Genomic DNA, 25,257 nt, shown 5'->3' with positions numbered 1-25,257 from the left:
ACTTAAAATAGCTTTGAGTATTCAAAGGGTAACTGTTCAGTGACCTGGAAATCTCACCTATGCAAGAGGACATTCCCAATGATTCCAGAGACATGCTGTTCTGCTTTATCTGTGTTTCACATACGGGGGTCCTTTGTCTGGTTAGAAGCCTGTACAAAAGCCTGCTGGAGCACTATGTCCATGGCCCACTGGGCGGGTTCTCCAAGCACAGGTCAAGCCAACACGGAGAGAAAACTGTGGGGCGTGGCAGGGGAGGCAGGGTGAGGGCACGCTGACCTGGCAAAGAGCCTCCTCTGTGGGAAGCCACCAGCCAGCCTCGCTGGGGAAGCTGTTTTTGAAAAATCAAGTTACTTCAGACCTTTTTATAAGCAGTACCTCATTCTTTAATATAAAGAATGCCTCACAGTAAGTGGACTGTCTATGATCGATGCATCTTATTTACTAAAGACACATTAATAAAGTGCCTACCGCGAGCCATGCAGTGGACGTGGAGATATCTGCTCTCCAAGCCGATGGCCTTGTAAGTTTAAGTCATCTAAGCATCCCCGGCCATGGCCAGGGTCAATGTTCTCCGGAACAAGCAGTGTTCTTGAGTACGTGACTAGAGAGTGAGATTCAGGCTGTATTTTGTCTGCCCTCCTCCCCTCCTTTGAGTGACTAAGTCTACCACCCTTCAGGTCTCAGCTGTCATGGCTCTGGAGGCCACAGCACCTCGAACACCTTCCACACAGCACCTATCAGCTACAGCAGAGTACAGTACAGCCCCCCATCCATGGTTTGGCTGGCCGCAGTTTCACTGAGCCAGTCAACTGCTGCCTGAAATGTTAAATAGAAAATTCCGCAACAATTCATAAGTTTTAAACTGCATGCTGACTGAGTAGCATGAAGTCTTGTGCCCACCCTGTCCCACCTGGGATGTGAATCATTCCTTATCCAGTGTCTCCATGCCATACACACTATCCACCGTGAGTCACTTAGCAGCCACCTTGGTTATCAGATCGAATGCTGCAGGATCTGTGTTCAAGTAACCCTTCTTTTACTTAATAATGCCAGAGTCACATAACGTTTACTATAGTATATTGCTTTAATTGTTCTATTTTATAATTAGTTATTAATCTCTTACTGTGCCTAATATACAAATTAAACTTTATCATTGGTATGCATGTATAGGAAAGACATAGTATACACAGGGTTCAGTGCTATCCATGGTTTCAGGCATCCACTGGGGGTCCTGGAATGTATCCCCCAGATAAAAGGGACAGCTTTAGTTATTTATCTAATGTCTACTTCTCCCATTAGACAAACTCTATGAAGTAGGAGTTGGATATGTTTTGTTTACTGCTTTACGTTCCCATGCCAATCACAGTGCCCGACCCAGAGGAGATACTTAAAAAAGCCATTATAATTCCTGAAAGAGCTCCTAGGAGAGGCATCTATCCAGGGTAAGGCTTCCAGGGGACATTCGAGGGGCTGACGCCAACATCAAAGCCACCGCCAGAACCAGCCAGCAATTCACACAGGAAATCAAACAGCAATCATCAGCCTTTCCGAGAGAGATCTCTCACTTGGTTTCCTCTCAAGATCACCTTCCATTATTACTTGGGCCCTTTAGCTGTGGAATCAGCACAAGCGTTCAAGTGGGTCAATTAGCCACTAAATGATTAACTCTGAGTAGGAAGGAGCAAGGTGGTTTGGGCCAGGCTGCCCAAGTCTCTGCCACGGGTCATGGCCTCTTCTGAAAGAAACAGCGCTGCAGAAGGCACTGCCCTTGGGAGCACGTGACCCCCAGCCCAGGGCGGTCCTCCCCCAGCGCATCAGCAACTATGATGGGGCTGGCTGAGGGGACAGCGCTGGGCTCCTCAGACATACCCCTGTTCTTACACTTCTGACTCAGCCTCACAGAAACTGTAAGAAAAACGTTGAAGGAACTGAAGCTAATTACTTGTAAAACAGGGCTACCACTAATTATATTTTCAGGACAACATCAAATGCAGCTTGAAAAGAAAAAAAAAAAAAGCTGCAGTGAGCGATTTGACGTGAAAGCAGAAGGGGCCACGGCAAGCCGAAGCCCTGTGCTAGGCCGCGTTATCGGGAAGGGAAACTATAAATAAGCGGAGGCAGCCGGCTGGGAGAGGAGCGGGGCTCGGGCGGCGCTCGCCGGGCCGCGCAGCAGAGGCCACGGCTGCCCCGCTAACGACGGCAGTTCCCGCTGTCCCGGTTCCAAACACGCGCAGCCTCACAGGCGACCCGTTTTTTTTTTTTCCCCTTGAGAAAACAACATCCCTCGCTACCGACAGAGCCCCGCTTAGAGATGCTCGGGGGGGTCGGTTCCGCCTGTGTTCCGAGGACTGCGTGACAGCTGGGGCTCAGGGCCGGCTCTCTCACCCTGGCACACTGGGGGCTGCTGCGGCTCAGCCTGGGAGCGGTGAAGGCCGTGAGCACCGGCCTTGGCGACCTCTGCTGCGGGCAGGACAGGCCGGGGGAGAAGACTGCGCTCGCTACGCGAGGAATCAAGGACTATCTTCCATCCCGTCCGAGACAGTTCCTACCTGGGGGTGCGCTGCGGGCTGAAGAAAGTAAGGGATGGAAAACAAATCTGGAAAATTTAATAATAGATCCATTAAGCTGTTAGTATTTGAAGTTGAAAATTAGAGGAGTTTTGAAAGAAATTCTGATTAAGTTGTTTGGAAAGGAACTGATAATAGAGGAAAATAAACATCTGATGAACGAGGATATGAGAGATGACCGCTAGTTAACTGTACATTTATACCTTCTAATGAATAAGTGCAAAGAAATTACAGAACAAAAAAGACAGGGGGTTGATCTTAGGACCTTCAGAAGTTTAGAGCTTTAAAAAACATGCAATTAAGGGTTAAACTAAAAAGCTCATTTTCAAAAGAATGTAAAGTGAGTTCTTCACATCATTACAAGCTGTAACTTGATATGGAAGTAATTTACCCCTCACAGGTAGAACATGATTAACATACATAAAGAAATACTAAATACTAAAATTTATAAAAGATGACATCACTTCTTCATTATGTTTAATGATTTCATGGTTTTTTAGAATAAATACTAGTAGAAAATATCCTGCATTATACACCCTCATTAAACAGTTATGAACTATGTTTTTGTTTATTTGCTTTAACAATCTGTCTTTTTTCAAACCACCATTCTCTAAATACCCAGCCTCTGGGGGTGCCAAGTATTCTTTTCCCACTACCTGGGCCACTATATTAAGGATGTTATCAGAAAAGTGTACAGTTATCAATATCAGTATATTCAACATTGATACAATACAATACTTTTATGTAAGCTACCATTTGCATTCCAATTTTGTAAACTGACCCAGTGATGCCCTTGATAGCATCCAATCCTGGTGTCAGACACTGGTGGCCCTCAAAAGCTGCCTTCCTGCTTCCTAAAATGCACCCAAGTCCATCCGTGCTTTCATTCTGTACCTTCCCGTGTCTCTTGGCTCACGATGCTTATGGAAAAGACATTTACATGATGACTTTTAAAGACAGTGCAGCTACTTTGGCTATAATACAGATATAGATTTTTTTCTTGTGGCCATCAAGCATTTCAATTTTTTTTCAAGCTGCACTTGATGATGCTTTGAAATGATAATTAGTGGTAACACTGTTTTACAAGAATCATTTCTCCCTGAAGCTTTTCTCTCCCTCCCCGATCTTCCCTTTCAAAATAAGAAGGAGCTTCAGAAGCAGGAAAACAGACATAAATTCTGTACAAGTCCCTGTAATTCTCTGACTTTACCCACTGGATATAGACAAGACTCATAATGCTAGTCTTTCAGTGTTGTGTCTTAATTAATGCCTTTAAGATTTGGGGTATAAATATGATTCTAAGACAATTTAACTGTAGTAAAAAACAAAGAGTGGCCTGACTCATCACCTTAGTGAAGCCAGAGCATCGCTGTGTCTAATGTCAATAATTAGTAGCTTGTGTAATGTCTATGGAAAATGCTACAACGTTTTGGGCATATGAGGCCCAATGAATTCAGAATGATGAAGCAAATAAAAGCATTGTACTTGGGTTATCCTTCATGGCCAGGGCTCTGATGGAATTCAGAAATTCTTTTCATATAATCTGCTGTATTCCGCCTGCCAAAATCATAAGCAGAAGAGCTAAAAATATGACATTAATACTGTTGACAAGAACCACAGAGACAAAAACATTTGCACGCGCGCGCGCGCACACACACACTCAGGAAGCAACCACTCACTCTTTAATCATCCCCTACTTTGACAGACTATTCCCTTCACATTTGGGTCTTCACTCAATTCAGAACCCCAAAGAGGCAGGGCGTGGGTAAAATGAAGGTAAGAAAGGTACCAACTCTGAGTCATGAAATAAATAAGTCCTGGGAATGTACTGCATGGTGACTAGAGTTAATAATACTATATTGCATATTTGAAGGCAGATCTTAGAAGTTCCCAGCATAAGAACAAAATTGTAGCTCTTTGTGATGATGGATGTTAACTAGACTTATGATGATGATCAGTTTGCAACTTATACAAATACAGAATCACTGAGTAGTACACCTGAAATGTTATGTCAATTATACTTCCATAAAAAAGAAAACCCCACAGAACTGAAGCATGGCAGAAAATACATCAGATTTACTTTGATTAGTTGTTTGTGGATAGACCTGACATTACTTCCTTATCCCCTTGACCTTGGCATATAGATTTTATTTTGTAACTGAGATAACTAGTACTGTTAAATAAAGAAGGATATAAAGCTGGCGCTGCGGGGAAAGGGTACAGGGCTGGACTGATGAGAAGAGAGAATTCCCACAGGAAGAGGGTCTTCCAAGTGACTGCACTGACACCAGAGCGGTCACACTGTGACGTGCCTGACAGCTCCCACAGAGTTCCAATCGCTGAAAATTCAAGCTCTGATCCTTTCCATCGGAGGTGGCACTATTCCTTCACTTTGAGCAGGGGAAAAAACACTTGGTGGCCAGTCCAAATGGAACTTGAACGGGATTCCACAGTGCCCTGGTTCACGAGATCATTAGGAGGCTGGTTCTTTTGTTCTGGAATTAGTCCACAGCCCTTGGGACTTCTGTCCCACTCCTGCAACCAGTGGTGGAGTCTGACCCTTCCTTTCTGCTACTTCAGTGTAAGCTCATCAAAGTGGGCAGGATTCTCTTTTGAGCAGCTTGGGGCACTCCCTCCAGCCAAGCCTGAGCCGTATTCCTGATGGAGAAGGGCCTGGGCCTCCTTCATCTGGACCCTCAGGAGCTGTGGGTAAGAAAAGAGCAGGCGCCCTGCAGCCAGGGGTCCCTGCACAGGAATCCTGGCTCCGCCACTTTCTGGGTGGGGTGGCTTTTGCTGCCACCTGGATTTATGTTTAGGAGGAAGAGCAGTGCCCACTTCCCAGAGCTGGGCAGAGCACATAAGGTAATGGACGGAAAGCTCTTTCATGAGAGCTTGGCACATAGTAAGCGCTCAATAAATGTTAGCTTACATTGCTATTGCTCAGCAAATAAGACCTGACTCAACTAATGATGAGAAAGTACACAGATTTCCCATACCTAGACACTTGCAAAATAAAAACTGAACTGCTGAAATAATAAAGGAATGAGACTCACTTTATTTAAAGAAAATCTTTAAAAGATGTATTAACTGATGACCTATCAGTAGGCTCCGGGGCATGGGGTCCCCCGTTCCATGTACCCTCTACCGTGAAATCAGTGCGCTGCGGCTCAAGTCTCTGTGCTGCTCCTTAAATGGCCCCATTCATTCACCCACACAGCACGTATTTCCTGAACCCCTACTGCACGTCTGGCAAGCTTCAGGCACTTGGATAAAATCATGAACGAAACCCAGAAGATGCCTGTCCCTGTGGAATTTGCATTCTAATGGAGGGCATTACGTACTAAGCAATAGCACACTACATTAGCAAGTGACCTACTGAGCTAGAAGGTAAATGCTGTGGAAAAGCGAGAAGGAGGGCAAGGTGTAGGGAGTGCTGGGTAGGGGTGGGCAGGTGGCAGTTTTAAAAAGGAGCTTCAAGGCAGGCCGGAGTGACCGCCAGGGTTCCATCTCTAGCTTCAGCCATTCACTGAGGCCCTGGGGGCTTCCAGGACCACACTCAGCCCCAGCCCACTCAGAAAAACAGGGGTCAGGGGCACCGAGTTCTCTAGGTGGGGGTCCAGCCCAGCTGCAAAAAGGCGAGATCCACACCAGGCACGGTGGGGTCACCGGGGCTCAAAAGGCTCATTCCACACAGAAGCTGACCACCGTCTCTTATAACAACAGCAAACTCCAAAGTTACAACTTAGGGGATCCCCACAAGGGACAGACCAGCTGCAGGAGTGACCTTCTCTTCTTCAAGGCCTTGTTGAGAAAGTTAGCTTTGAGCAAAGACCTGAGGGAGGTGAGGAAGCTGGCCTTCTAGGCAGCCAGACGCGGGGTGTTCCAGGCAGAGGGAAGGCTGAGTGCCGGTGCCAATGCCCTCCCCGCCTGCTTGGGAGCCGGCGGCTGCTGGGGCCGAGCAAGTGGTGGGCCCGGCAGGAGGACGGGCGTCTGAGAGGTGCTGGAGGCTGCAGGCCACACAGGACACTGGCGGGAGGTGGGCTCTCATTCCAAGGGGAAGTGATGCAATCTGACTTCGGTTTTCAAAGGCTCCCTCTGCCTGCTGTGTGGGGACAGACTGCGGGCAGGTGAGGACAGGCGGAGATGGGCCAGTTCGGAGGCCCTACAGTCAACACCGCCACCTCCTCCGCCCCGCTCCCGGCCCCGGATATGAGTGGTGAGTGCTTGAGACAGTTTTGTTTTTGGTGAAGTGTAGTTTGGAAAACTCTATCACATGCCCTACTGGCAGGCACCAAATATCCAGCCATTTTACCCAACCTACATTTTGTAACCTCAACAGCAACAAAGACCTTCTGTGATCAATAGCAACAGCTATTGGTTCCAAGAAGAGGACTGAAGGAAAAGTTGGCAGTAACAAGAACTATGAGTCAGCCGGTGTCCCTCCTGATTGACTGCTCAGGGGTCATTACACAGTACGCTAACTAGCTCTGCCCCGGGGAGCAAGCCAGGGAGCTACACTGGAAGTCAGGGGCCCAGCGAGGGGGTGGCCGCCGCTGCCCCGGAGCTGCTAGTGGGGCCTGAGGGCTCCCCTTCCTGACCAGCAATCACCAAGCCAGTCCCTGTGATGGGCAAGAGGGGCTGACGTCACTGAGCATGTCCAGCCAGCGTGAGCATTCACGGACAGTCACTTCTGCCCTGGTTACTGTCCCTGCTGGAGATGATGTGCTTATTTTTAGCCATCATGTGATTCTCCAGTATTTTCCAGGCTCTGCCTGAGTCACTCTGGTTTCAGAGTATTTTTCAGAGAGGGAAAAATGCAGGAAAAAACTCCTCATCTTGAAATGGCTCAAGTATTAAAAATTCTAACTTTTAAACAGTTATATGAACATGGAGTAGATTTTTTTGATTAAACTTTTGACTTTTCACATCTCTCAAGTCTTGGAAGAGAATAAAGTGTGTTTTAAAACACATTAGGCATCAGCCAATCACCACCTTAGTTTAAAATTTTTGTTTTTAAATTATTCTCACAGCAATTTCTTTCTAGAAATGCTGATGATCCCTCACCCCCATGAAAACAATACACAGTAAAATCCCAGCAATAATTTCGGGGCGCACCCCCCTGCCTGTTTACTGCAGCACCGAGGAAACTTGGTGGTTGAGAGAGCCCAACTGCGCCAGCCCACATGTGTAACCATGACAACGACTCCATGGGTGTCGCTGCGCTCCCGGCATATGGCAGTCATTTAGGCAAAAAGCTTACAAACTAAGATGGTCACTTTGGGGGAATACAAGTCCTTAATTACTTCACAACGTTCGGAGTCCCTGTTGACTCGTCACTGGCAAGATCCGAGCTTTAGGTTGTCTTTCTGATGGTTTTAAGTCTTTTGTTCCCCATTAACATACTATCTTACCCGGACTCTTTTGCAAAGAGAGAAGTGGTCTGAGGCCACAGAACAGGTTGGATCTCAGGCAAGGGAGAGCCCAAGCAAAACCCAACTGTAATGATCAACTTTCCTCTGCTCTAGTTGGCTCCTTCTCCAGAGGTGTCTGCCTCTGCCAACCAAACACCACGCCGGCAACTGGTATAGCATTTATCCCTGGTTTCCCCTCTCCTTTGCTCTATCCAGTTGCCATCAGTTGTGTGGATGGTACATCTTCACCATCTGTGTAACCCACATGGCCACACCTCCGTTAGGCCCCTCCCCTTCTACATGGTGTGTTGCACCAGTTTCATAGCTAATCTTCTGGATTATAATTGTGCCCCTTCCAAGTGTTCTCTATACCACAGTGCAAATCTGTGTTGAAAACCTTTCACTGACTCCACAATCCCCATTATAAAGTGTGACTGACAGATCCCATGGTGACCCAACACATGTAACCCCTCCCTCCTGGTGCTCACACCTTTTTGTGGTGCACTCTGATAGTATGAGTGGGAGCTGTGACTTGCTTTTAACCAACAGACTATGGCAAAGGTGATGGGATGTCACACCTATAGTTATGGTACTGTATATGTGACGCTTTGCTGGCACACACACTGGAAAGACTCTCCCAGATGTCCTTGAAGAAGTAAGATGCCATGTAGTGAGGACCCATGTTGGAAAAAGCCCACATGGCATGGAGCTGTAGGGGCCTCTAGAACTGAGATCAGCCAGTAAGAAACAGAAGCCTCAATGCTGCAGCCTTAAGAAGACTGCGAACAACTTAAAGGACTTTTCCCCACTTGAGCCTCTGATTGGACCACAGCCCCAGCAGATAACTGGTGGCTGCCTGGTGAGTCTCTAAAGCAGAAAACATAGCTAAGCCGTGTTGGGACTCTAGAAGCTGCAGACAATACATGTGTGTTGTTTTAAGTTGCTAAATTTGTAGTAATTGTTTTTGCAGCAACAGAATATGAATATGACCTCTTAACTCTATACAAGGGCCCTGCTCACCTCTGCAGTCTCACATCTCAATGTTCACACAGAACAAAATGCCCTTCATTGAAAAGAGCACATTCTCTCTCAACTTCGACATTCTATTCCTTCTGTTTGCCATGGTTTTTTCCCATATCCTTTACCTGGCTAACTTCTAGTCATTCATTAAGTCTAGATGAAACCTCAGTTTTTCCAAAAAAAAAAAACCAAAAAAAAAACAAAAAACCCCTTTCTAGAATACACAAAACCAGCTTCAGGTGGTCTCCCTATACTCACCTCGCTGTTATTGTCTATTTATTCTCAGGTTTCCTTCCTAGCCTTCAACTTCCTTAAATCCTTGTTTCTCCAAAACCTCTTCCTGTGCCTTAACAACTATTTATTGAAACACTAAATGAATGAGAATTCAAGTAAAGCTTTCACAAAAGAGCAAGGAGTCCCATAAACATGACCTGTAGTTTCTGAACTACTGTGATGTACACCATGCCGTTTTCTAAGCTATGGTGCAAGGGGTCCCACAGGTGATGGAGATGATTGGCAAGAACATCAAAAACATCCATGTGTTGGTTTAAGTACTACATCTTGATCCAAATGGACACTGCAGTGATTCGATTTAAATCAATTCAACAAATACTAAATAGGAACCTTCTATATGTCAGGCAACTGGGAAGCAATGACTGAACTTGGTTGATAGCTTAATTCACCCAATTCAAAGGGAATCTAGAAAATTCTTCAAGTCAAAACTGTCTTCTATTCCCAGTGACAAAGAAAGGCACTGATAATAAAGAAACATACGTTTACCGGTGATCTGATATTCTGCTCCTGGAAACAATAAATGCTAAGCCACTGCCCTTTTTTCATCCTCTCCCAAACATATGCTTATTGATTTTAGAGAGAGGAAAGGGGAGAGAAAGAGACAAAGAGAGAGAAACACTGATTGGCTGCCTCCCCTATGTACCCCGAATGGGATTGAACCTGCAACTTAGGTATGTGTTCTCTCCAGGAACTGAACCTGCAATCTTGTTTTAGTGTACAGGATGATGCTCCGACCAACTGAGTCACCTTGACCAGGGACTAAGTCACTGCCTTTTGAGGGCTGATAAGTTTTATTGTGAGGCCAAGAGGCTAAACATGAAGTCATTATACCTACGAGGAGAGAAGGGATGATCCATCACAGTAATACATGGGGTTTAGTTGCAGAACCAATTGATAGTTCAATGTATTGGGTTGGCCAAAAAGTTTGATGTTTTTTCTGTAAGATGGCTCTAATAGTGCTTAGTGGTCTTGAACTTCATTCAAAACAATTTTGTTAGATTGTATGGTGACAGCTGTCATATCAGTGTGCACTTAAAAAACTCATCAAAATTGAATTTTTGTGTAGCCATTTTAATATTGGAGATGGAAGAAAGTATGCAACATTTTTGACATACAATGCTTTATTATTTCAAGAAATGTAAAAATGCAACTGAAATGCAAAAAATTAAAAGATTTATGCAGTGTATGGAGAAAGTTCTGTGACTGACTGAATGTGTTAAAAGTGGTTTGCGAAGTTTTGTGCTGGAAGTTTCTTGCTGGATGATGCTCTGTGGTTGGGTAGACCAGTTTTAAGTTGATAGCGATTGAGACATTAATTGAGAACAATCAACATTCTACCATGCAGGAAATAGCCACCATACTCAAAATATCCAAATCAATAAAGTTATTGGTGAAAATGAAAAAATGTATCTTTTATTTTATGGAAGAAAATCATATGGACTTTTTGGCCAACCCAAGATAAAGTGAGCAGCTGAGTGCTGGTTATAAAAGAACCCAATGTTGTTTAAAAAGAGCACAGAGGGTTTGCTTTCCAGGTGTAGGCAGGACGATAATGAAGGCCACCAGCCCTCTTCTGCAAAGCCCTGTGTGTGGGGACAGAGTATGGATTGCTTCAATACATATCAGTTTTGTCTGAGGGGCTTACTCTTTACTTTGAAATCACCCAGACCATCTACTCAGAGAACTAATTGATTTGAAGGATTAAGAAATCAGAGGTTGCTAATCTAGGGCTTAGTATTCTGGGCTTCATACACATTTCTGCTTTAGAGCTGTTAAGAGGCCTGGTACAAGTAGCCTTACTGTTCCTGCATTTATGAATATTAAAATATAGTAACTCTTACCCAAGAGCCTGTAGCAAGGATGAATAAAAATGTTTTTTAACTTTTAAAAATTATTAGTATTTTTAAAAATAAATGCCATCCAAAGAGAAGAGCACGTGTTCTGCTTTCAGCCTTTCCAACACTGCAGAGTCTTTTACGTCCTCCACACACTACGCAACTTGAATTTGGGTTGTGAAAATTTACTGTGGTTCAGTATACTGTGGGGAGGAAATGAACAAAAAACAAGACCAAGTCACATGGCCAAGCTTCAAATCTTGGGTTGAACTAGTAAATCATCTGTCAAACTGAATTAGTAAATCATCTGTCAAGGATGCTGTCTCAGAAAGCAAATGAAGTGGGACAGAAATGAAAAATGCATGGGCCTTCCTAGGAAGAGGCCTTGGGCTCCTCTACAGACAGTGCCAGAAGATTCCTATCTGAAGGTCCTGAATTCTTCATGACTGTTTGCTCCTCTCTGTGCCTAATATTCCAAACTCATAGGTATTTAGTATCCGCACAAGGCAGAACATTGCGCACATTCTGTGCTGTGGTTTTATCATTATAGGTAGAGAAATGCAGTTTCAATTATTCTTTAAGGAGAGAAGTATCCCAATGCCTATCAATGTATCTTATCTATTACATATGGTAGCTGTGTAACTGGAGAAATAAAACCACCAATGCTCTTCTCCTTCCAGGGAATAGGGGTTGTCCCCTAAGAATTTAATTAGGTCGTTGTAAGTGTTTCCTTCCATTTTCTCCAGGTCTAAATGTAGCTGAGAGAGCAGCCATCAACTGGTACGCAACTTAGCAATGGGATGGTTTCTTAACATGAAAAGGCCAAGGGGATGCAATGCTGATATAGGGCAGGGATGGAATGAAAGGTGGAAACATTGTTCACATACTGAGAAGTGCTAACCTCTATTTAAAAAGATGCCTTGCTAATTATGGGACTGGGTAAGAAAAATACATCTCTTCCTTGTTTTGAGTTGATACTACAGGATCTCTTAAAATCGACATTTGATCCTTAAAGGAGTAAGTAGGTAATCCAGTACGTGGTTACGTGGCTGGGGACTGTGAGATAGCAGTATCACGCAGGGATGCTTACTACTGGGAAGTAGTAAGAATACAGAGCCATGACACATCTCAATAGGAAGGCCATGAAGGGACAAGAAGGTGCCTGTGCCTCTTGCATGTTGACAATAATAAGGAAGAGGAAGTCCTGCATAAAGGCACAGGCTTGTGTGGAAATTAACTTCTTTCATGCTTTTACTTGGACTCTAATTGAGTTAAGTATCTGTTAAAAACATCAACACTTTTTGGAGCAACACAACAAAATCCAGAGTCTCCACAACATGACATCACAAGGTCTAGGATGCAATCCAAAATTACTCAACCTACGAAGAGCCAGGAAAATGCCACATATTCTCAAAGAAAAAGATAATCTACAGATGACAACTGTGAGATGGTCAGAATGGTGGAATTAGCAGACAGGAACTTTGAAATAGCTATCACAACCATGCTCAGTGAAGTGAGTATGCTCACAATGAATGAAACGTGAACTCAGTGGAGAAAAAAAATGGACAATTTACAACTGAAGAAATACAACAGTTGAAATTTTTAAAAAGCTCAATAGTAAAATGGAGATAATGGAGAAAAAGGGGGTAAACTTGAAAATATACTAATAGAAACCATCTAATTTAAAGAAGAGAGAACTACCAATTTGTACCTAATTCCTTCACCTTTACCCTAGTCCCCCAACCTTCCTCCCCTCTGGCAGTCATCAGTCTGTTCTCTGTATCTATGAGTCTGTTTTTATTTTGTTCGTTTATTTTCTTTAGATTCCAGATATATTTGAAATTATATAGTACTTGTCTTTCTCTGTCTGACTTATTTCACTTAGCATAGTAACTTCTAGGTCCATCCATGCTATTGCAAAAGGTTAAGATTGCATTCTTTTTATGGCTGAGAGATATCCCTTTGTACATATGTACTACAGCTCTTTTAGTCACTTGTCTATTTACGGGCACTTGGGTTGTCTCTATCTCTTGGATATTTGCAAATGATGTTGCAATGAACAAAGGAGTGCACATATCCTTTTGAATTAGTGTTTGGGTTTTTTTTTCAGCTATATATACAAAAGTAGAACTGCTGGGTCATAAGGTAGTTCCATTTTTAATATTTTGAGGTAACTCCGTACTGTGTCCACAGTGGCTACACCAATCTGCATTCTCACCAATAGTGCACTAGGGTTCCCTTTTCTCTACATCCTCATCAACACTTGTTTGTTGATTTATTGATAGTAGCCATTTTGACAAGTATGAGGTGATACTGTGGTTTTAATTTGCATTTCTCTGATAATTATTGGCACTGAGCATCTTTTCATGTGTTTATTGGCTATCTGTATGCCCTCTTTGGAGAAGTGTCTATTCGGGTCCTCTATCCACTTTTTATTTAAATTGCTTCTTTGGTGTTGAGTTGTATGAGTATGTTGTATGTAAAGTACAACATAGGGAATGTAGTCAACAATATTTTAACAACTATGCTTGGTGCCAGGTGGGTACTGGAAATATTCAGGGGAACACTGTGTAAAGTATATGACTATCTAACCACTATGTTGTACACCTGAACCTAATACAAAGTAATATTGAATGTAAACTGGAATTTTAAAAAAAGAGAGAGAAAATACTACAAAAGCACTTTAGGGGCCTGTGGGATACTAATAAAGAAGCTCTACCATACAGATAAAAGGAATCCCAGAAGGATAACATTAAAACAGTGAAGCTCAAGAAAATATTTGAAAAAATAATGACTGAAAACCTTCCAAATATGGTAAGAGACATAAACTTACAGATTTAAGATGTTTAATAAACTCCACAGAAAACCATGATTAGGCACATCACAGCCACACTACTGAAAACCAAAGATAAAGAACTTTGACTTCAGAGCAAAGCAACATATTCTATAAAGGGGAAGAATGATTAGAACGAGCAAGCACTTCTTATCTTTGGAGGTCACAGACAGTGGACAACAGCTTTAAAATACTTAAGGAGATAAAGAAAAGAACAGCATGAATTCTTTGGGGGAAAATTTTTCAAGAATGAAGGTAAAATAAAGATATTTACAGAAAAAGGAAAACTAAAAGAAGTTGTTACCACTGAATCTGCTCTATAAGGAATGCTAAAGAAAAGTATTCAGTCTGGAGAGAAATAAAATCAGCAGGGAACTCAGATGTTCAAAAATGAAGAATAGTGGAAATGATAGGAATATAAAAAAATAAACCATTTCTCTCTTAATTTCTTTAAAATACAGGTGATTGTATAAAACAGCACTGCTTAATGGAAATATAATGCAAACCATGTAAGTAATTTAAAATTTTCTAGTAGCAACATTAAAACACTTTTAAGATATAAATTTTAATATATACAAGATATACAGAGTATTATTTCTACATGTAATCAACATAAAATTATTAGATGTCTTATATTCTTTTTTTCCCATACTTAATCTTCTAAAGCCAGCATGCATTTATACATGTAGCACATTCCAACATAGAATAAACACATTTAAGGTCCTCCAAAACCACTGTATTAAACAGTATTGATTTAAAACAAAGGCTTTAATATTTTCTTGTGGTTTATAATGCATGTAGATGTAATATATATACCAAATATAATACAGGACATTGAAGGGAAGGGTTGCTAGGATTCCACATTTTACATGAAGCAGTACATTAATTTTACATACACTGTGAAAAGACTCTCTCTCTCTCTCTCTAGTAATCCTTAGAACAACCACTGAAGAAATTAATGCAAAGAGGTATAGTTAAAAAGACAATAGATAAATGATAATAATAATAAATTATTATTAATTTATTATTAATAATAATAGATATATGATAATAATAATAAATAGATAAAAATAGATAATTAAGATGGAATGGTAAAATATTTAAAAAATTCAAAGGACAACAGGAAAAGAGAAATAGAAAAACATAGGAAGGACAAGCAGAAAATAGATGGCAATATGGCAGATCTAAATTCAACCAAATCAATAATTACATTAATTTGTAAGGGACGGGATACTCCAATATCCAGAGATTATCAGAATGGATAAAAAAATGTCAGACCCAATTTTGTAGGCTGTTTACAAGAGACATGCTTTACATATGAAAGACAAAATTAACCTATTATGGAGAAAGATATATTGTGCAAACAGTAAGCATAAGAAAGCGGGAGTGACTATTAAACCAGGTAGACTAAACTTCAAGCATTATCAAAGATAAAGAAGGGACACCATAAAAAGCAAAGGTCAATTCATCAGGATGACTTAGTAATCATAAACATGTGAACACTTGCCCTGGCTGTTGTGGCTCAGTGGACTGAGTGCCAGCCTGCGAATCAAAGGGTCACCGGTTCGATCCCCTGTCTAGGGCACATGCCTAGGTTGTGGGCCAGGTCGCCAGTAGGGGGCATGCGAGAGGCAACCACACATTGATGTTTCTCCCCCTCTCTTTCTCCAGCCCTTCCCCTCTCTAAAGATAAATAAATAAAATCTTTAAAAAAATAAATAAACGTGTACATTTAATAACAGAGCTTTAAATACAGGAAACAAACTGAGAGCATTAAGGGAGAAACAGATACTTCCACAATGAATTGCTAATTCCCTCTGCTCAGCAACTGTCAGAACCAGATAACAAAAAGATCAGTAAAAACACAGAGGATCTGATAACACTGTCCACTACCTTGATCTGACATTTCTAAAATACTATACAACCGACAGCAGAATACATATTTTCAGGAACATGTGGTATGTTGACCAAGAAAGACCATATTCTGGGCCATAAATTCAAGATCAAAACAAGGAGAAAAACCACTATAAACTGCAACATTTCACTGCCTCTCCTAAAAAACAAAACAAAACTTTTTGGTAAAGTAAACGTAACTCTTCTTTCCCTATAGAGGGTAACAGGTGATGCTTACTTCAATTACAGGTGCTCGAAAATGCTCAAACAATGCTTAACAAATAAATCAATAAATTCGGACACCTTGCTCAGGTTGTATGAACAGCCTCAGGGAACCCCAAAATAAAGATAACTAAAAATGAAAGTTTTCAAATATTCAGTACAGTTTTGAAAAATGCAGGATTTATTTAAATCTACATTTATGGATTTAATTATGGTTGTTCAAATACTTTATTCTATTATGTTTCTTAGGTTCCTTCCTTTTTGGAACCATTTTTCTAGTATTTCTATTAATCTGATTTTAAGTCTGGAACACTGAAGTCCCTAAGGAAACAAGGCTTAGACTCAATTTCCATGGCAACTCTAAATCCATCACACTATATTTGTATATGGGATTTTGATTTAAATATATTAATATATGTGAATTTGCAATGTGTCTAAGCTGTGGTTGCCATAGGAACTGCACCTTCAAATTTCCTTTTAGGGTTAGTTAAGTGCTCACACATAAAAACTGATCCCCTCACAGCTGTTGCAGATACGGCTCACAGCAACATGTCTACAAACACCATGACTCATGATGATATATGTACTTACTAGGGTATCTATCATTATGAAAATGTATATTTTAATACATATTCCTTGTTGGTAGATCAAAAGCAATTCAAGATATAATTCCTCCAAATGTAGATAGAGTAAGACTTGCCAGGCAGCTATCCACACTTACCTGACAGCCTCTGTGTGTGCTGATGCAGGTACAGTCGAGGTAAGTCACCCAACTACACACAGACACTAATGGGCTCTATGACTTCTCTGAATCCATAGAACATCTCATGTCTGTACTGAAATGTGAGAAAAATCTAGCACATTCTCACTAAAACAGAATGAACCAAATATGTGGAGTGCAACCATTTTATATTTTATACACAAGCAACCAACCTACAGTGCATGGCCATACATGTAAATAGTCTGTATGTAGCAGAAAATGTTTTCTTGCCAAGGTAGACAGTCCTTTCTTAACGATCAACATGTGGACAATCCATTCATTCCATGATCACTTTTTCACTTTAATATAATCCCTTTGCCACAGATGCTCTAGAGCTTCCACTTACACAACTTAATTTTAATATTAATCTAAGGAAATACCTTGGGAGAGAGAAATCCACTGCAAAATGAATCAAGTATTCCAAAGCCAAAATGAAAAAAATAATTAAAGACCATCTTATGTTCCATTTTCAATTATACCAACCATTGCTTTTGTCCACTAATGTAGATAATTCAGAAATGACCAAAGCCAGGGGTGGGAACGGAGATTACTGCTGAATGCTACTGACCTGGCATCGCTGTGCGAGAACGGTGACAGAGCGATGGCGATTTCCCAGACGGCTGACCCTCACCCTCATCAACCACTTTCCTTTGCCTTAAATTTTGGATGGACAAAATCACACTCATGTATGGAGAGGGTGGCCTTTAATGATTTCAGACCAGAGGCAGGGAGACCAGTTTAGAAACTGTAAAGTAGTTCATGGGGGAGATGATTACAAATAGAAATGAAAAAGAATCAAGAATTGGAAGGGAACCCTGAGGGCTACTGAGATGCATGGAGCTATTAGATGCTGTAATAAAGACCTCAGGCTTCTGGGCTCTTCAGTAAGGCTTTGGTAAGTATTTTTGGCTCTTCTTGTACTTCCTATAGATATCAGTGTACTCCTTATCCCAATAAGTTATGTTCTGAGAAACCATATCCCATGTTTGTTATAATTATCCAATATGTCTAAATTAAGCAAGTAGATGCTAGATAAATATCTTAGGAACTCTCTTGTGTGTAAAGAGTAAAGTACATGAATTTATAGCAGGTTTTATAACACCTATTTTGACTCATAGAAGACATTCTGGCTTACATTTTTTTAAACCATATTCCCGAGAGTTGGATCTATGACCTTTAGAAAAATGAGGTCCTTCCTGTACTTACACGACCCTTTCTAGTATAGCTTTTAAAACAACATTCTGCATATACTGTATACCTTGCTGTAATTTTTTCCATAGTTTTACTACCCCACAATGTCCAAAAGTTATAACATATTTTATCAAAAAGGGTATGACCGATTTGGCTTCTGCAAATATCCTTTCTCCGTGATTAAGGCCAATGAGGTAAATACAGTCAAGATATCAGGGACCCATGTCTCAGGAATTACTGCCTTCTGGAACATTAAAAACCAAATTTATTTTCTGTTGACATTAATGAGTTTCCTGAGCTTTAAGCTCTGGAAAAAATATATGTCTCCTTCAGGTTCATGCACATTCTTTCTATCAAAATGGTACAAGTGTCCCTGTGGCTTTTGTGAAGACAGATGAGGGAATTCCTAGAAGACGAGGCCCAGGCAGTCTAATGACAGCTCTGTTTGAGGGAGTCGAAGAGCTGGTGCCAATTTAAGGACACATTGTAATTGTGGAAGACAAATATTCTGAGGCTTGTCCAATTACACTACTTAAAACTTGGAAAAGTTACTGCTGAGTTTCAAGTATCATTAACAGCTACAGAAGACAACCTTACAATGAGAAGTAACAGCCACCTTCGGTTCTTTCACCTTCCCGTTCTCCCCCCGCCCCGACCTGCCTGCTGAATCCCTAACTGCAGAAAACCCACCACTCCTCTTGCCCAGCGCCTGGACTGATACAAGTTTCTGACAAAAGTTCAAGGCCAATTTGAACGGTCATAAATTTTTGTTCCTCAAACTCCTTGTGGCTTAATTTTTACCGGACTTCTCCCCAGTGCTTCCTCTCTAAACTTTTACTGATGCTGTTAACCTCATTTTTTCCCCCTCCAGCTTCAGGTTCATGCTCCACCAATTTCCCCTCCTTTTTCCACTTTCAATTATTCCTTCCCCATGGACCTTTCTCCAATCTTACAAACCTGCTCGCAGTGCCTTGCCCTAAAACAGATCAAGGACATTACCATTCTCCTTCCAACTTTCCTTCCAGAAGCTGTCAGCTTTTCCCCTGACATCAACAAAATGTCTCCATTTTTCTGGTTTTTTTTCCTGACAAACGTGGTGAAGGTGGAATCTGCTCTTACCACATCATGTTCACACTTGTCATGGCATATGCCCTTGCTCAGGCCCTGCAGTCTAGGTGCACGCAATCAGCATTTTAAGACCGATTCTCTGAAGGATTATTAATCACCTCCTAGGAGTCAGATTTCTTTGGCCTATTTTCAGACCTCATCCTATTTGATCTCTCCACAATTAATAATTCGCACTTTTGGTCACCACTCTCTCTAGAAATTTCCTACTGTTTGTTCTCTGATCCTGAGCTTCCTTGGTTTTCCCCCAACGTTTATCTCTTTCTTAGCTTCCTTTTTCCCTCTTGTCTTTTGAATGTATGTATTCCCAAAGATCTGTGCTTAGTTTATTTCTTATATGTTTATTCTCCCTATGGTTTCAAAGCTGGATTTTTTATGCAGTTTCAATTTCCTTCTTCTATTTCCTCAACCCACTCCTGGTCCCATCATTCCATGGAGTGACTTCCATGTTCAGAAATCCAATGGACTCTCCCAGTCCTCGTTGTACTTGACTCCTCAGCAGACTGAGATGTTATTGGCCACTCTGCTCCCTTCCTTCTGCTTCCCTGACACATCATGCCCTCGTTTCCTTCAGTCTTTCTGCCATTGTCTCTGCTCCTACGCAAGCCCTTCTTTTTCTACCCGGACATTAATGCTAGAGCTCCTCGTGGCACTCACTCCTTCTCGGTGCTCATTTCCAGCCTCAACTGCATGGATATATGGATGACCCACAAGTGTTTACCTCTAGTCTATACTTCTTTGCATTCCATGTGCATGCATTGTTTAATATTAGTATTGCCATAACCATTTCTAACTCATTCTGATTGGAGGTTGGGCATAAATAAGAAATTTGAAGTCTTTACAGAATTAAGGTAACTGGTTTTGGGGATTTCTGAACAAATGGTTTCTGAGGATTTCATTAGCTGTCCAGTACCACAACTCATGTTTATAATAATGATCCTAATTTTCAAATAACACTTGACTTGGTAAAATTTGTTTCTTAGGGTGAGAATGTTTATAATGTATTTTAGAAAGGGTTTATACACAAAAGTTTTAAAAACTTTAAAGTTCTAGGTATTTATCCTCAATGACTTCACTTTTGGACAAAGCTGGATCAATTTTGCTGCATATCATCACATAAAAATTGGCATTGCCCCTTATAAGAGATAGGATGTAGATTTTATGAACTTTCTTTGAAGGATTATAGATGATTCATACTAGAAACGCATAAGTCAGTTCATATTCTGGTATGTACTGCCAGAAATTAAGCCGTAAAAATATTTCAGTCAAAATCTGAACAGACTTGAAATTTCTCAGAAAAAAAAAAAAGGAAGATGAAATCTATCCCTAAGGTACTATTTTAACACACGGCTTCAGTGATTTAAAGTGAATAGCTCTGGCTTTTTAATAGTTAAATCAGCACTGTTAGACTCACTACAGAGAGATTCCTGCAAGGAAGATAAATGTGGCCAAACAGACAACAATAAAAATTGTCCAGAGGCATTAAGACACTGACTGCTGGGAAGAATCAATTAAACACAGCCAAGCAGGGGAGGGTCTGAGCCATTTGCTAAGATGAAAGTGACTCTGCTTTCACGGTTACTGTACCTGCTGTGGGGGAGTTTGCATGGTGAGACTTTTTTGGCAGGTTGAAGATTTGTTCGCCAGGGTCGGGGGGAGGAATTGCATCTTGCCCTTGTCGTGCTTCTACAGGATCATACTCCTTCCCATCGTAGTTAGCATCATAGAACTTCTTAAACCACTGAATGAAATCCAGGTTGTCCTGGAAACGCCCTTTCACTAGCTTCTCCACTGGAATCACCTGCAATATAAAATCACCGTGTAAGTCACCAACTTAGGGTAAGTCATCAACTTATTTAATATGACTGAAGTGGTCCCTAAATACAACTGCTTCCTCTTACGTGTCTGCAAACCACAACTAGTCGTCTCTCCCCCAGCTTCTTGGCCAGCTGTATTCGAGAATTCATATAACTTTTCATGTTGAAAAAAAAAACCACTAAAATGCTGTAGTTGGTTCTCTTGGGATATTTAATAATTCTGAACAACCCAACAAAACAAGGAATACCCTTAGCTCTTAAGAGGGGCTGGTACGCTTTATAGTATGTTTATTGCCAAAGCATCTCCTCCCAAAACATGGGGCTGGGTGTTACAAGATGGATGGGTTTTCCTTATTTTTTTTGTAACACTTGGTCCAGTTGTGTTGGAATAAACTCTTACAAGGACTATAGCTCTAGAGAGTGTGAGTACATAAGACTCAAATCAATGCAAATAGATACCAATTTAATGGTTCAAAATGAGCTTTCACACAGCTTATTAACAATGTAGAGAGAGAGGCATCAACACAACTAACCACACAGTACAGTGCCCAGTAATTCTTGGGGTCCCCAGGAACACAGCTAACGTGCCACGGGAATGCAGAGGAAAAGAAATGAAGGCTGACTGGGGGAAGTCATGGAGGGCACTCTGGAGGAGGTGCACAGCATTCACCTTGACTTCTGAGGCGAGTCTCGTCTCAGCTTTTCCTTTCCTACTGGCAACTTAAAAAACCAATCAGTATTCCCTTCAGGGGTCTTACTGGAATTTTCATTTTATTTCAGAAATGTGCGGTGTGACTGTTTACCTTTAATTCAGTGGGGAGCAGCTATTTTTGAAGGGAAATGAAAAGGTGCCTAGCTATCCAAACTGCACCATTTCCAGATGCCTACTTTCTCATCCTTGAGTTGGAATACTAGTTGAACATGAGCCATGAGAGTTATGAAAGCTAGGGAGTGAGTCAAACTGTGTGTGTGAGGGTGAGATTCAAACAGAACCCAGTGCTGAAGGAACACAGCTTCACTGTGTAATGAAATGAATGGGAATTGTATAAATTAAATTTTAAGGAAGACTCTGTCACCTTAGGAGCTACATACCATTCCTATCATAAGATGGACCATTAGGACCACTTTAAAAAAGTGGGAAGACCTCAAATATCAATGACAACTTGAAAGAAAAAAAGTAACTGAAGCATTTTAGGTCATCCATTAAACTAAATTATTAGCAATGCATTTTTTCAAAAATGATTTTTATGTACCTACAATTGAAACTAAGAGCAGGAAAAAGAAAAAGTAAAGAGAAGCAGCCTTTTGGAGGAGACCACATTTTTCAAGAACTCTTCCAGTAATGGGGACTCAGCTGCTGATATCTTTTTTCTTCTTACTTCTCTCTAATTTCAGGGAAGTCTGCCCAATGGAAGAACTCCTTCCATATATGCACTTAATTGACTTTTCATTGTACTGTTTAAATATTTTCATGTATTCTGATTTATAGGTTTTGTTTATGCGGATATTGATTATTTAAGAGAGTGCCTTCTTAGAACACAATGCCATTTAATTGACACACTGCATATTTTGGTTTCTGCCAAACATGAAAATTTATAAACAGATTTAGATGCTGCTGCTTCATTAGCCATTCAAAGTAGACACTTAACTTCTGTTAATCTTGTTTTGCCTATCAAACTGACAGTTCCGGGCTTAAGTTCAAAATCTGAGTTTGCCAGCTAATCTGTGCACAGAAGTCTCCTTCGTGCTGTCAGGCTCTGACAAACGTGAAGAGGGACCACTGTTCCTCTCCAAGGACCTTGGGGTAGAATCACAGCATTTTAAGCTAGAGGCCAATGTAGGCCATCAAGGCCAATCTTCCTCCACTACAAGAATTTTATCTTTGATATTCCTAACAATGGCTCATCTAGAGGTATATACATACAGAGCCCCTAAATTGTTATTTAGCATGTTCCATCAATAAACGTATAAAAGGGTGTTCTTTTCTTTTCAGGCTAGAAGCATGTATTGAAAGATGAAGAAAAAGCTTTAAGTGATTCTGCTAAGAAGAAGAACCCGTGCAGCTCTGGTACTGAAGGAGCTAAGTGGGAATTAAAGTTGAAAATAATTCAAAAGGTTAAGATGTTAAAGAGAATATTTTTTGAAATAAAAATTCTGAGAAAATGGGAAACCAGTGTTTTAATAATATTTTGATGAGAATGTTTTGATTTAGAAAGATATAAATTGCATTAAAATACATAGTTTGCCAAACTTTTCTCTTTTCCTTTATTTAACCTCTATTTCTTAATAACCCAGGACTTTATTTTTTTTATTTCCATAGTCTATTGCTATTTATGCAAAAAAAGTTTTCCATTTCTCCCCTGCTCGTTCAGTTCTTTTTCCTTATTCAAAATTACTTCCCAAGCCTATTCCCTCTAAGAGATATATCCTAAAGAAATAATATGAATTGAATATGTATATGAAGAGCAAGAAACATGCAAATTGTGTGGACTTTTGCAACAGCCCTTTCTTTGGGCGGGGGAGGAGGGAACGGGGTCTAACTTCATTTGTATCACTCTATGACAAAATTATAAAATTCAAAGGGGAAAAAGGACAATTTATGGACACTAACTGAGAATCTCAGTGTATATACTATGCTGGTCATTTTTACATATATTTCCATACTTTAGCTTCATATAACTACAGGGAAGAGGTTTTAGTCCTGTTTTATAGATAGGTGAACTGAGACTCAAAGAATTTAACTAACTTGCCCAACTCATGAAGCTGGGATTTAAACCTATGTTGCTTCCACTGTAACCTGATGTTTTACCAAAGTAACAAAATAGACAAAGAACCACAGTAACATCTGGCAAATATAAACATTCGTTATTTGCAATGCTAAAACAGAGTAACAACATTTTAACATTTATAATTCCTGTTAGGGTTTTTAGTCTAATGGCTACAAGTTTAGAAATTTTCTTACGTAAAAACCTCACAGAAGGTTAGGGTTTGATGCCTTATGCTAGTACAGACCCCAGCCTACTGCTGAGATATTAAGATATATCCCACTGATTTTTTTTTGTTTTTGTTTTTACATTTCTACACAAAAACAATTTTAAGGAAAGAAAATGCATTTTATGAAGGTACAAGTTAGTGACCTACCTTATCAACATTCATTCGCTTAAATGATGCTTGCAGAAGTTTAAAATTGTGAATATACTCATGCTCCAACTTTGCTTGAAATTTTACTTTCTTCAAACTAATGCAGCCTGGAAAGAGCATGTCCATGAACTGGCAATAGGCTGCTCCTGGAAAGAGACAAGAAAAGTATGGGTGTGAGTCTTACTGTCCCCAGGTGCCACCGAGGACTGCGAGGCGGGAAGGCGCTGTCTCCGCATAGAGCCCTCTTGGCCATGTGTGACCCTCTCCTCACCCATTATACCCCCACCTCCACCACCCCAGTCTGGGCGTGAGAGGGAAGGGCCATGCCTCAGTGTAGCCCCTGCCACTTCCTCACTCCTGAGCACTACGGTATTGATGTAGCGTTCACCATAGCATCATCAGATGCCATCGACAACAAACACAACCTCATACTTTAATGTCGAGGAAATTGGGGTAAAATAACTCTTCTTAGCTTCTACCGGAAAAAAAAGGAACTGATTTCTTCTTTCATCTAGCTCCAAAAGTATTAAAATACATAAATGTAAGATAAAAATAGCAGAAATTCAAACATGAGGAAACTACTCAAGTTCTCATGAAATGAGCAGCTCAAAAAATACACACATGTCCAAGCTGTTTTACATCCATTTTATAAAATGGCTTAGGTGAAACTATAACTAAGCCATCTAATACCAAAAACAGTTGTATTCCAATTTAATTTCAGTCCAGAGCAATGGGATTCCCATATTAACATGAAGGATGGAGACTGAAACCTACAGAAGTTCAGAGTCATGCTGTTTATGACTGAGGAATAAAAATAACAGAAGCATTCAATGAGTCCCCTGAGGAAATGGTCATAGAAAAAAGGGCTTATTAGGAAGCCTTTGATTTTTTTTTTTTTTATGTAGAACTTAGATCATGACAATTTCAACTAGAAAATTCTTACCAGATTATGTTTACTGATTCATATCTCCTTTATAGTAAAGTCTAAATACAGTCAGAAAAAGAAATTCAAAGTCAGAATGATTATTTTTATTTTACAAGGAGGAAAGCAATTGAGGGCGGCCATTTCCGTGTTCTTTCCTTCTTTGCTCTCCAGATATCTGGGTCTATTTCTATAATGCACCAATAATGGTGCTTTCTGGAACAAG

At 40.7% G+C, this 25,257-nt stretch overlaps 1 protein-coding gene across 3 annotated transcripts in view; it reads right to left on the bottom strand.

The window, feature by feature from the left end:
* MAPRE2 (microtubule associated protein RP/EB family member 2) overlaps positions 1-25,257 on the bottom strand; it is a 141,144-nt gene that overhangs the window by 9,293 nt on the left and 106,594 nt on the right. For all 3 annotated transcript variants that reach the window (XM_054583523.1, XM_054583520.1, XM_054583522.1), the window contains 2 exons: positions 24,110-24,255; positions 20,739-20,952 (listed from right to left, as the gene is read on the bottom strand). In XM_054583523.1, the coding sequence (XP_054439498.1) occupies positions 20,739-20,952; positions 24,110-24,255 (360 nt within the window). The remainder of the gene's footprint in view (positions 1-20,738; positions 20,953-24,109; positions 24,256-25,257) is intronic.

The sequence above is a fragment of the Pteronotus mesoamericanus genome, unplaced genomic scaffold (assembly GCF_021234165.1).
Source record: "Pteronotus mesoamericanus isolate MK-2021 breed Mesoamerican mustached bat unplaced genomic scaffold, CSHL_Meso_final contig_74, whole genome shotgun sequence".
Taxonomy (NCBI): Eukaryota; Metazoa; Chordata; class Mammalia; order Chiroptera; family Mormoopidae; genus Pteronotus; species Pteronotus mesoamericanus.
Note: the sequence above shows the minus strand (reverse complement) of the source record. Positions and strands in the feature narration are given on the sequence as shown.